The following is a 14,150-nucleotide window of genomic DNA, read 5'->3' as shown; positions in this document are numbered from 1 at the left end:
CTAAGTCCTGCTATGTAAATGCTATTTCCATGTACTTTTTATATTCGGTGTATTTAAATTTAGAGAAACAATAGGCGTGATAAGTGACTTTACATGTGATTTTTATCGTTTTATTCAGTGTACTAGTATACTGTGACCTTTGGTTTATCTTTTTAGTAAGTTATTAAAACAAAATAGAAATTAAAATTTTTTCCTGAGTGTATGTCTTATTCAGGTATGATTTTGTTCATTTGTTTGATATCTGGGGTTTTTTTGGTAAACGTTTTTACATTTATTGAATTATTAAATGGTGTTTGTGTGTCTCGGGGGGTTTTTTGTGTTTTGCTTTGTTTCTTGGTACCAGGGAATGGAACTCAGGGCCTTGCACTTGCCAGGCGGGCGCTGCGCCGCTAAGCTGCGACCGCGGCCCCATTTATTTGATATCTGTGTGAGCAAACTTTGCCTGCCAGCAATCCAAGCTACTGACTGGTTCATTTACTTTGGTGTTTTTGTATGTAGGTAAGATGGGGAAGACAACTTCTGTGGTTGGCAGATTTCTCTAAGATAGTGCCTTCCAAGGACACTCTTCCATACTAACTTTTTGAAATCCATTGGCAGATTTATCTTAGTCTTAGCAAACATGCAGCAGGTTTTCTTAGAACAGATCTGGCATGCTTATTCCGTCTCAGATGGTCCAGAAATTATGCCCAGTGTGAAAGTAGTGAGTTAATGTTTGCACGAAGCAGCTCTTGACCTCTTTGGTGCGTCTCTGTGCAGCTTGTTTGGATGAGTCAAAGTTTCTACCTTACTTATTAATTGGTCAGATCCAGGTTTCGAGAGCATACTTTCTCTGCTTTGGGCCAGAGAGTACTTGCTCAGACTTTGTGGGCCACACCATGTCTGCACACGTAGGTCTCCTCCATTGTAAGAATTGCGTAACATCCATAGATAGCACATAAATGATTGGCTGTGGCTGTTTTCCAGTAAAATGTTATTCGGAGCAGACGGCTGAACTTGATCTGGAGTTTGGAGTTTATTATATTAACAGTGGCAAACCAGAAGCATTTGAACCTGGGAGCTGTAATGAGCTGGCTAGCCGTGTTTTTGTTTTTGTTTTTGTTTTTGGCAGTTGAACCCAGGGCCTGACATGCTAGGCAGGCGCTCTACAACTGAGTTATACTCCAGCACAAAATTTCTTCAAATTTTAGATGTTATAAACAATTACCATTAACAGAGAAATATGACTTACAATGTAAACAACTAGTTTAGCAACTGGAAATTTGGTCCTTAATGAGAACTTCGTTTTAAACACAGTTGTTTATATGCACATACATCATGATTCACCAATTTATAAGACAAGAGGATTAAAGGGGAATTTGTAAACTGGGCCATTAATGAATTATAAAATGCTTTTCTGTTTAATAACAGAAATATTATGTTAGCTACAATTTACCGTCCTATGTATGATATGTATACAGTTTTTGACACTAGATGGTGCAGTTTCCTGGAGGAAGATTTAATGAAACCCTGTACATCTCTCTTTCAAATATGCCCTGCTCCTAGACAAAGAACTATAAAGAGAAGAATACATCAACAACCATTTTGTAATTTATTAAAGCATCCAAATATAAGGTATAAATAGAAGGTTGAACATATTTTACACACAATTTTTAATTGCATAATTTAATGCTATTAAGGAGGGCTTTTGTGTGTTTCAGGCATTCAAGTTGCCTTTGCTAGAAGCAGTTTGGAAATAGTAAACTTTGGAACTATTTAATTATATTATAGAATAGACCAAGTTTTATTAGAAGCTATAATATGAAGATATTATCTTTTGAATTATATTTATGAGCCATTTGATTAATATGACCACTTTAATAAAAAAAATACTCAACTCTAAGTTAAATACAAAGAAAGTCAGTTGTGAGATATTGGCCCCTATGTAAAATATAAGTGCCTGTTTCTGCTTTAAATTTTGGTGTTATTTCATCATGAAAACATGAGGTAAAAATTGTACCTTTAAAACTCTTTATCTTAGCCAAGTGTGGTGGCACACACCTGTAATCCCAGCACTTGGGAGGCTGAGGCAGGAGGGTCACTGTGAGGTTGAGGCCAGCCTAGACTACAAAGTGAATTCAAGACCATCCTGAATTGCATAGCGAGACCCTGTCTCAAAAAGACCAAAAATATTAAAAAATAAAAAAACCTCTTTATCTTGATTACTTTCTCATTTATGAACACCCCTGTATATGGCACCCTGTTCCCTTTAATAAATAAGTACTTTCTAGTATTCTGTGGTATGTTAAAGCTCTTTTCTCATTAGATGTAGACATTTCTAATACTTTTCGCTCTTGGCTATTTATTGCTAAAAGTAAGTCCTATCTGGAAAACAGCATGGATATGGATTAGAATGAAAAGAAATATTATAGTAATTGTTAATACTACCCTATGAGATAGAATAGTAATTTTTTTAAAGAAACAGGCAACCTCACTATCATTTCTGTTTGACTTCTTTTTTTTTTTTTTTTTTTTGTGGTGGTACTGGAGACTGAGCCTGAGGCATTCTACTACTGAGCTACATTCCCAGAACTTGTTGTTTTAGGAAATGGTCTCACTAAATTGCTCAGACAGACCTTGAACTTACAGTCTTCCAGCCTCAACCTCCCTGAGTGCTGGGATACAGCTGGGCCCACCACACCGAGCTTCTGCTTGATTTCTGATTATTGCTTCCTTGCTCACCTGTGTATACTTCTTTAAGACCAAAAGGAGAAACTGCCAAAAACTAAGGTTCTGGTATGACTTGATAATGACTGTGGCTATAAGCTTACAGTGACTCAGACCTCTGTGGGAAGACCAGCAGACCCTTCTTTGAAAACAGTCTGTTTGCCTTTTGTTTGATGGGGTCATGACAGCTCTTCTCTATGTCTTCCCCCAAGGAATGACTCATGTATGGAGTCTTATGAGTGTCGCCACATCAAAAGAAGAAACCAAGGTCTCAGGGACCTAGGGCTGGGGTTTTGCCAAGCAGAGGGGGTATGCACAGACTGGATAACTTCCTGCCCTTGAGACAGTGGCTATTAATATGTGCTTAAAGGAAAGCTAAGAAGATTCAGTGAGTTTAAATCTGTTCAATTGGATATAAATTTTAAACACTTTATACTAACCTTTTTATATAGCTGTGTCCATAAATATGTAATCCATTTCTCTTGAACATTTAAGTCAATTTAATGCTGCTTAGGTTTAGTGATGTTTGAAATGATAAATAAGCTAAATATCTTGAGTTGAGCAATCTACAAGGTGTAAATATACCAACACACCACACTGTGCCCCATAAAAACATAGTTATTATCTGTCAAAAAAGCTTTTAAAATTTTACTTAGGTTTAGGGAAGATAGGTGAACATGCTTTTACATATAGATTAATTCAGTATTATAAAAATGGCACCAGGACAGTACCATATAACTTGGAACGTGCACTGATACTATAGAGTTTATACTTTTGTTTTGGCTAGCAATTCTGTACTATACTTGTACTTTTGTTATACAGTCTGATAATCTTCCATGTGACCTGGGTAACACGGATGTAGTTGGGCTTTTTGTTAGAAGAATAGAATTCTGATTATACTTAAGTTTCTAACAGATTTAGGAAACCAAAACCCACACTAATGCCTAGGTTACTACCTTCAGACATACTATAGTGCATTTTATAGAGAGACATAACTTTAGACCTTCTTTAAAAAATGAACATAAGGAATAGGTTTAAAAAAATTTTTTTTAAGACAGTCATGCTATGTAACCCAGGCTGGCTTCAAACTCATGATCTTCCTGCTTCGGCTTCCCTGAGTACGGGGGAAGGACTGTATTGGTTTGGTCTGCACTGAATTCTAGTCTCTCACAGTATTGGGAATTGAACCAACAGCCTCGTACATGTTAGGAAAGCATTTTACCACTGGGCTACATCCCAGCCCAATAGGTAAACTTTTCTGTGCCCATTTGAGATCAACAGTTTTGTGCTCCAACCCTGTATAATTATTTGCTGTAGACCATAACCTTAAGTAAGTTGTTTTCCAACTCTGATGAGAAGGGCAATAGTTTAGGCCAGGGATATAGCTCAGCAGTACAGCACCTGCCTGGCAAGCACAAGGTCGTGAGTTCGATTCCCCATACAAAAAAAAAAAAGAAAAAGAAAAAGAAAAAGAAAAAGAAAAAGAAAAAAACAATGGTTTAAAAAACCTGAGTAGAATTTCTGTGTATGCAGTAGGATTTCTAAAGTCCCCTAAAAGCTAAACTTAAAAAAAGATAGGTTTTGCAAGTCACGCAGATAACCATTTGTCATCTCTTCATGTATCACCCGGTATCCCTAATGAATCACTTCCAGACTCAGGCTGCTCCTTCTGTTCCTCAGCGAAGGAGCGAGGCAAACAAATGTTTTCCCGGTGAGTCACCACAGGGTTCGTGATTTTATTACCTTTGGCCTGAACTTTCCAGACAGAACTAATTGGAAATTTTGCCTTTGGGTTCTCACTTGACTTCTGTGTATAGATGATGGATTAGGCCATGAATTGACATCACAGATGTTGTGCAAACAACTCCAGTCCTCAGGAATGTTTTATCAGTTCTGAGGGAGCCGCGGTGAGCACGAGAATGTCTGCCTCTTGTCTGCCTGTCTTCCTCGCAGATAGACACACTGCATTCGCATTCTTAGTGGTGCAGTCTCCATCGTGGTTGATAAAGAGGCTTATAATGCACTAAAAGATCATTTTAGATTTTTTAGTTTTTAAAACATGACCCTAAAATAAACCCAAAGGTACCTTAGTCTCTCTCTCATGTTGAGAATTATATACAGTATTTCTTGATGAAACATAGTTAGGAGTGTAACATTCTCACTTTCTTGAATGCTAGAATGTATGTGTAGAACGTGCAGTTGTAGGAAATCATCAGCTGCTGTACTGTAAATCCAAAGAACTTGCAAAGTGCAAAATCCAGCAAGTGTTTTATTTGTTTAAAATGAGGCATGGATACACATCCTATTTCATCACTTTACTACTGCAATTTTTTCCCACAGATTAAAAGTATAAATGTTCTTGTTCTAGCCAGGCATGGTGGTGCAGACCCAGCACTCAAGAGGTTGAGGCAGAAGGATCAGCATGAGTTTGATGCCAGCCTGGGCTGCATTAGCAGGTTTAGGGCCAGCCTGCACTACATGGCAAGACCCTGTCTTCACACAAAGAAAACCAAACAAAATGTAGTCGTTCTTTCTTACAAAGACCCTAATTTGTGTTCGTGACACCAGGACATCTTTCTCTGGGTTACTATGGATACTGTTATTAGCAGGACACTACTTAAAATTTCTTTTCAATGCCAGATTAGGATCTTTTTTGTTGTTTGAGGTTAGGAAAGTTTTATTAGAAATAAGGAAAGGAGACTAGCTCCTGGATTTTCAGGAGGGGTCCTGAATAGGGTGGCCCAGACTAAGATATTTTTGTTCAGTATAATTTTTAAGAATTACAATTTCAGAGCCCTGCAGGGGTGGCACAGGTCTCTAATCCCAGCACTCAGGAGGCTGAGGCAGGAGGATTGCTGTGAGTTTGAGGCCAGCCTGGGCTACAAAGTGAGTCTGAGTCCAGCCAGAACTGTATAGTGAAACCCTGTCTCAAAAAAGACAAAAAAAGAAAAGAAAAGAAATAAGAACTATAATTTCACCTCTTACAGGACTCTTTTTTAAAATTTTAAATTTCTGTAGAACTAGCAATATAACTACTGAAGTTAGAATAAAAATTGATTCTATAAAATTATACGAGTTGAAATTTTTTTCAATCACTAAAGCATTTTTATAGTATTCACAAAGGAATACAATTGTGGGAATGTAATTTGAGGGGCGTGGTACTGGGGGTTGAGCCCAAGGCCTCAAGAATTTAGGCAAGCACTGTAACCCCAAGCTACATCTCTAGCTACCCTCTCCCTGCTTTGTAGAATTTTTTTTATTTTGAGAGAGTCTCCCCCAGTTGCCTAGGCTGGCCTTGAATTTGATGTCCTCCTGCCTCAGGCTTTCAAGTAGCTGTGATTAGAAAAATTTGCCACCATACCTAGCAAAATGTAGTTTTTTCAATGTACCCAAAAGAGCTTTCAAAGCAACTCTTCAGCTAATTCTAATTTGGGGGGGGGGGGCGTTGTTTTGTTTTGTTTTGTTTTTTATCTTTTTGAGACAGGGTCTTGCTATGCAATTCAGGCTGGTCTTAAGCTCACTTTGTAGCCCAGGCTGGTCTCAAACTCGCAACAATCCTCCTGCCTCAGCCTCCCGAGTGTTGGGATTACAGGTGTACACACCCCCACTCCCGGTGTAATTCTGATTTTGAAAAGAATTAAAGTATAATTGGCTGGGAGGGCTGAGGCAGGAGGATTGTTGTGAGTTCAAGACCAACCTACACTACATAGTGAGATCCTGTCTCAAAAAAAAAAAAAAAAGGAAAGTGTAGTTGAACAAATTACTGTGTAATTGATATATGCTAAACTACACCCAGCTACTATTAGTTACCTTTTTAAAGAGATTACTATGAGGGCAGGACTTCTGTCTTCCCAGTGTTCTTTACTCTGTGTAGATCCAACTCTCTGTGTAGTGTCAGTCTCTCTCCATCTGAGAACATCTGTTAACACTTATTGTACTGCATATCTGCTGGGACAAATTAGTTCAGCTTTTGTTTATCTGAAAATGTTTTTATTTCATCTTATTTTGAAATATATTTTCCCTGGGTTCAGAATTCACAGGGTTTTGTTTTTCTTGCTTTCTTTTTTTCCTCTTCTTTCTGTAGTTTAAAGAAGTAATTCTGTTGTCTTCAGTTTGAATTATTTCTTTTGTTTGTTTGTTTGTTTTTCTAGTACCAGGGATCGAACTCACAATGTTGCACTTGCCAGGCAGGCGCTGTGCCGCTGAGCTAAATCCCCAGCCTCTGGTTTGAATTATTTCTGATGAAGTCTTGTGTGATTTTCCGTATGGATAATGTGTTGTTTTTATCCTTTTTGATTGCTTTTAAGATTTTTCTCCTTATCGCGGAGTTAGAACAATTTGATTATGATTTGTGTGTACTGATCTTTAGCATTTTAATTACGTTGTATTTTCTTTATTGATCCTGACTGAGGTTTGTTTATCATCAAACCTGGAAAATACTTGGCCATTGTTTGTTCCAGTGTTTTCCTGCAGCCACCACCTGGAGAGCTGCAGTTGCATAGACATTAGATTCTTGGGTATTGTCCCACAGATCACTGAGATTCTTTGCTTTCCCAGCCTTTTTTCTTTTTGATGTGTGACTTTTAGTGGGATACTTTTCTGTTGACCTATTTTGGAGGTCTCTGATGTTGTGCTCTGGGTTACGTAATCCACTGATAGACAACTCGTCCGATGATTGTCTGTTCAGACCTTACCTTCTCAGTGCTCTCGAAGCCTCATTTGGTTCTCTCCCTCTGCGTCCTCCCCATCGCTCCCTCTCCTCTCTGCACACGTTTTTCTTACTTTATATATTTATGTTTTCCTTTAAGTTAGATTCGCAAATTTTCTGTAACGGGCCAACTAGTAAATATTTTAGGTCTTATAGGCCGTAGAGTCTCTGTCACAGGCCGTATGTTATTATTGTACCTCAAACACAGCCAGTTAGTGTGTACATAGATGAATAGCGCTGTATTCTTGGAACTTTATTTGTAAAGCGGATGGTAGACTGGTAGTGAGCCTGATCCCAAGTCTGCTGACTCCTGCTTCAAATCCTTAAACATATTTATAATCACTTTTAATGTCCTTGTCTGCCAGTTCCATTTTCTCTGACATATCTCGGTCTGTTTCTGTTGCTTAATTTCTTCTAGTTATAAGTCTGACTTATATGTTTATGTGTTTTATATGGCTAGGGATTTTTTATTGAATGCTAGACATATAACAAATTATTGACTGTACAGATTTTTTTCCTTCCTTTATATAGCACTGATTTTTGTTTCATGGACAGGTAGGTTTCCTGCGGGTTGAGCTTGATCTGTGTCAGGCTTGTTTCAACCCTGTGGAAGCCTGTGAGAAGTAGCTTTCAGGCTAGGGCTGGTTTGGCCTACTAGGAGTCATGGCCTTTCGGGGTTCTTCCCTGAAGGCTGAGTCTCTCCGCTCTGGCTGCTCGAGCACAAGTGTTTCCTAGTCCTGTAGTCACTATAAGAATTATTTTGCTATAGACCCCCAGTAACTGTTCTTCTCCCACTTGTTCTTCTCTGGGGCACACCCTCCTGGAGTTGGGAGCTTTGTGGAGTTCCACCTGAGCATGCAGAGCAGCTTTTTATGCCTGTGTCTTGCGTGGCACCTGGGATGATTTCTACAGTTCTTCCTCTGTGTAGCTCCCTGTGTAGTGTTCTGTCTCACCAGTCCGCGCGCGGCTCAGCCTCTGTGAAGGCGGATCTCCTTCTAAAGTCAGGAAGCCCCTTGCGCTTTGTTTGCTTGGGCTGTTCCTCTTCGGAATACAGATTGTTTTTCTCAGGTATTCAGAAAACTGGGATCATCCTAAGGTCTCCACATTTATATTTCTTCCCTTGATAATTAAATGCCTTGTGCTGCCTTTGGTACCCGTCTGAAAAGAATTTTCACATAGTTGGTTCAGTTTGCTGCTTGCTGAAGTAGTGAGAGTCTGCTGTCAGCTACTTCCTGGTCTGAAGTGGAAACCCCTCAGTGACCGGACGGGATCCCTAACCTTGCTCCCCCGAGTGTGGGAATCTGCTGCTCAGTCCCCGTGTTAATTTTGTATTTGGTGGTGGCTGTATCCAGTTAACCTTCCCCGCTTGTACTGTAGCTGCATGACTGAGTTGTTAGTGTTCATTTTGTCACCCGTCTGCCTCTGAAGCTGAGTAATCATGACTTGATAGTGTGACTGTGGAAAGTGTGTATTACTTTCATCGAATGAACGGATAATCTTCAGGGAAAACACTCAAATTGTTGAAAATGTCCCTTTTTAGAATCAGTAAAAATTAAAACTTAGTAAATGTTTTATTTTATTGGGTAATTTATTTAATCTGTAGGTATACATTTTTTAAATCTATATTTTTTGGAGTACAGAGGTAGTTTTCTCTTCATATATATTCTAGAAAAATCTCTGTCTTTGTGTCTCTCTGTCTCTCCCTCTCTCTCTCTCTCTCTCTCTCTCTCTGTGTGTGTGTGTGCTGGAGGTCAAGCTCAGAGCCTTGAAGCATGCTAGCTTAATGTTCTGATACTGAGCTACCTCCCGGAACATTTTGGTTGGTTTTGTTTGTTCCAGTTCATTTTTAGAGTTCTACAATAGACTGTAGTTGTAGCAAAGGAGGACAGTTATGTGGGAACAGCATAGTCAAACTCTTTGTTTTTGTTTTTGTTTTTAACACTTGTATCGTATGCCACTATTGTGTTTTCTAATAGTAGAAATGTTTGTAAAGGTGGAAGTTACCTTAGGGGGGTTAATTGCTTCTGATATTAACCATAAAAATTTTTTGAATTAACTTCATTGGTACGTTTTAGATAATGATAAATTTTCTCTCACAGTCCGATTCTTCTGAATACCACAAACTGTAAAGGTTTGGTTTTTGTTTTCTTCTTGTTTTGTTTTGTTTTGAAATAGGATCACAAAAATAATCTCCCTAAATATTGATAACTCTTTTATGTACATAACAAAGAAACAAGCTGTAGATTTCGTGATTAATCATAACTTTTCAGAAACCTTAGTAATCAAAAGTGTGCTTTTAAAAATCTTCTTTAGGACTGGGCGTGGTGGCGCCTGCCTGTAATCCCAGCACTTGGGATGCTGAGGCAGGAGGATCGTTGGGAGTTCGAGACCAGCCTGGGCTACAAAGTGTGCTCAAGGCCAGTCTGAACTGTGTAGGGAGACCCTGTCTCAAAAAGACCAAAAAAAAAAAAAAAAAACTTCTGTAATTACTTTAAAACAGATTTTTTTGATCCAGAGAAAAGCTAATAATTAATTGATGTATTGCTAAATGTAAAACTTTATTTTTTAGATTTTATTTTAACCCATTTTTTAAATTTAGATTAGGGATAAACTTAGATTGGGATTCTAAATCTAAATTTAGATTGGGATAAATTTAGATTAGAGTTGTGAACATGGTTCTTTTCTATATTAGCATGATAAGAATTTTTCTGTCCTGGATAGCAAGTTCTTTCTATCCTGGATAGCAAGTTCTTTAATGCTCATTTTTATCATTACACCTTACAGTCTTGGTCTTTGAACTACAAATTCTTTTAATGGATGATTTTAAAAGACTCATATACAGAGACTGCTTTTCTTTGGGTCTGACTCATTTATGAAAAGTCAGTACAGAAATCTTTAATAGAAACCTTCAGATTCAGAAATACTCACATGTACTCAAGCACATGTGTGTGTAATTCTGTATTTTCCTTCAGAGCAGCTAATGGCTAATACTGTACACTAGAGGGCGTCAGTCTTTCTTTGCTCCCCAGGAATTTATACTTTTAACCAACTCCTAGTTGACTCTTATATAGACATCTAACGTATTTAGGAACAGTTGTGCTTAAGACTTTATCTCAGTCACATATGTAATATTAATTAAATGATTCCTCTTCATTTGTAGGTTTTCATCAAAGCAACACAAAAGTTTCTTTAGAAAAATTTGGTTTAAACAATACTTCCTCAAACAGCACCTAAAAGGACAGAGACTTAGGAAGTTTTGATCACAGGGATAACCTTCTGACAAATAAATGTAGACAAATAGAATAAATCTCCAGTCAGAGCCTGCAGGAGTGGCCGCCAGAGGCTGGGACGAGCAGGGACAGTGGGAAGAGCTGCACTGTGGAGGAGCACAGGGAACTGCTGCAGTGTGGAAGTGCTCTGTAGTTTGGTTGTGGTTGTATGTCTTGTTTATGAAAGCTTATTGAAATGTAGACCTGAAAAGACTGACTTTTACAATATGTGAATTATATCTCAATAAATGCAGATTTTTTTTAAAAATCAAGCTAGGTACTGAGGATAAGTTGTAGTGCTAGCATGCACAAGACCCTGGGTTCAATCTCTAGAACCTCAAAAAAAAAGAAAAATCAAGCTAGGAAGTAATTCAAGACAGGATTTTATCAGATTACTAACTGCATGTTTAAAAATATATAGAACCTTATTATTTGAAAGCTGAACTTATCTTGTAATGTAGTAATTATTGTGGTGGTAACATGTATTGATAATTTATTCCTTTTTCATTACTACTGCTCATCAAAGTTTTTGTATATTTTTTTCTAGGGCCCACACATAGCTTCAGTTACATTAGCTGCATATGAATGCAACTCAGTGAATTTCCCTGAGCCACCCTATCCTGATCAGATTATTTGTCCAAATGAAGAGGGCACTGCAGGAACCATTTCCTTGTGGAGCATCATCTCGAAAGTTAGGATTGAGGCCTGCATGTGGGTAAGATGTGCATTTCCATATTTGTCTAAAACTAACCTCACTACCTTGATACTGTGTTGTACCTTTTAAAATGGAATTCAATCATACATTGAGTAAAGAATTCATGAAGTCACTAGCTACCTGTTTCCAAGGCAGGAGTTCTTTTAAAGTGTCTTCTGATTGTGAATGATACTCACAAGAAAGGCATGCAGGTAGTCATACCACGAAGCAACTATGCTAAGGAGGCAGCAGCAGGGAAAGGGAGTATAGATTGTAGAACTAAAGTACTTTGCTCTAGTGTTTATGTACCTGATACGTGCTAAGTAGTTAGTGTATAAATGCTAGATTGTTAAATGTTGTATGTCTCCCAGATTAAAATGCTGTGTTTGTTCATTTTGAGAGTTGTCATAATGCCACAGTAAAGTGAGCTGTGTCTTCATAGAAATTCAGCTTTAAGGCCAGGCATGGTGGCGCACACCTGTAATCCCAGCACTGAGGAGGCTGAGGCAGGAAGATCTTTGTGAGTTGGAGACCAGCCTGGGCTAGAAAGTGAGCTCAAGACCAGCCTGAACTGCATAGCGAGACCCTGTCTCAAAAAGACAAAAAAAAAAAATCAAGCTTTATAATAGTGTCAGTTTCAGACTATATAGTTGTACATCTTAGTTTCCGTTGCACTAGTTCTTTTTCTGTTTTGTTTATTTTAGGAACTATTTTTAGACAACATAAATGGCGGGTATATTTTAATCCGTACAAGTTGTTTCTTTCTGGTTTTGCCGTGTGCCTAAATTTATTCAGGTGTCTGTCATTAAGAAATAATTCATTTCAGTTATTCTTGGCTTCTTATACCTGTAATCCCAATACTCAGGAGGCAGAGGCAGGAGAATTATGTTTGAGGCTAGCATGAGCTACAAAGCAAGACACTGTCTCAGACACTCAAATAAAATTATAATAATTCATTTCATTTACTAAAGAATTCTTTACCATTTAAATTATTTTTTAATTCATAATTTGAGCTTACTTATATTCCTATAACTTTTTTTTACCCTACCAATTTCTTAGGAAATAAAAGAATGTGGAACAGGTCACTTAAAAATCTTAACTCATTAAAATAATGATGAGTGCCATGCCCTCAAAAAAAGGCAGAGTTTTAAAACACAGTTAAACGTTAGCAATTATGTTTGCTTTAAAAGAATCACAAAGGAAATGTTGAGTATGAAAGACAGGAAAAATTGTCATGGTTCCTGTTGTTCTTTTATAAACACTGGAAACAAATTCATTACACTAGTTGAATATGTTTTATAAATTTGATGACATTAGTCTTTTGATGAAAAATTATGGTTAGAATAACAGCAGATACTTGGAACATACATGAAAAGGGACTATGTATATAAATTTCACTTCTATGTTTTTGTTAGCATTATACTTTTGTGCTATCAAAAATTATTTATAAGGGTGGAATAAAACTAAAGCAAAAGGGAAAAACGACCATTCCCCCTACAGTGATAATTGCTTTCTTCAAATTCCATAATGTATTTTGTCAGTAGTGCTTATTTGGCCTGATTTCTTGCTTCTCTTAAATTTATCTGGCTTAGTGGCCTACTTTCCCAAATGAAATTTAGGCTCCTAAAAATATAAGACTGATATATCACCCTCACAGCAGTCAGCGTTAGACTTTACACATAATAGAGCAATGTCAATACATTCTGAATAATTAATCTAATGTTTGATCATTCTTATTGTTTCCTTCTTTGGAACTGTCTGTTATATAAGACTAGCACATAACAAGTTGGGTCTAAATTGGTTCTTAGCCAGGTGTGATGGCACATGCCTGAAATCCCAGCACTTGAGAGGCTGAGGCAGGAGGATCACTGTAATTTGAAGGCCAGCCTGAACTATATAAGTGAGACCCTGTCACACACACAAAAACAGTTCTTCTTGTTCTCAACATTTATAAGAACAGTCTGTTTAATAAATGCTTCTGGAAAAAACAAATACCAGTTTTCAGAATGAAGAATGAACATAAAGTCAACCTTAATTTCAACTTGTTCGTATGTAGGTTTTTTGGAGCATATAGCATGAATTAATATTTTTAATTCATAGGCTCTTTTTTCAGTTTGCATCTGTGTTAGTCAGCTTTCCACTACTGTAACAAACAACCCACTCATAAAGAAAAGCGAGGTTTACTTTAGTTCTCGGCTTTAGAGATTCCAGTCTGTGACTGACTGACCCCTTCCTTCGGGCTTGTGGTGAGGCAGTGCACACTTTGTGGAGGAGAACCACATGGTGGTGCTTTTCACAACAGGCCAGTGAGAAAAAGAGGAAGAGACCAGCTTCCCATAGTCCCCTTTAGGGCATCACCTAGGCCAGTGGCGGCAAACCCAGAAGCCACTTATTTATCACAAAGTGCCAACACTGCAATTATACCTGAATACTGAGGTTTTAGTTTAAAAAAAACAACTCATACATTAACATCTTTCATCTTAAAAAAAAAAACAAAAACACTTGCATGCCTTAAATTCACCACCACTGGCCAAACCTTCCTTCCCATTTGGTAAAGATTCACTACTGGTAAGATCGGTTAACTGGAGACCCAGCCTTAAACGTGTGGATCTTTCTGGGTCATCTGGGTCAGTGAACCATTTATAGCAGCATCTTTTTGAACTTCCACAGTTTGACTATTTAACCAGTATACACCTTCTCAAGTTTGCTTTCCAGCTGGGCGTGATGGTACACACCTGTAATCCCAACACTTGGGAGGCTGAGAGAGTAGGATCAC

General features: G+C 37.9%; 1 protein-coding gene across 1 annotated transcript in view; it reads left to right on the top strand.

Moving 5' to 3' along the window:
* Vmp1 (vacuole membrane protein 1) overlaps positions 1-14,150 on the top strand; it is a 105,502-nt gene that overhangs the window by 34,435 nt on the left and 56,917 nt on the right. Inside the window, exon 6 of the mRNA XM_005393982.2 lies at positions 11,228-11,395. Coding sequence (XP_005394039.1) covers positions 11,228-11,395 — 168 coding nt within the window. The remainder of the gene's footprint in view (positions 1-11,227; positions 11,396-14,150) is intronic.

Source organism: Chinchilla lanigera, unplaced genomic scaffold, assembly GCF_000276665.1.
Source record: "Chinchilla lanigera isolate Chin_1 unplaced genomic scaffold, ChiLan1.0 scaffold00050, whole genome shotgun sequence".
Taxonomy (NCBI): domain Eukaryota; kingdom Metazoa; phylum Chordata; class Mammalia; order Rodentia; family Chinchillidae; genus Chinchilla; species Chinchilla lanigera.
Note: the sequence above shows the minus strand (reverse complement) of the source record. Positions and strands in the feature narration are given on the sequence as shown.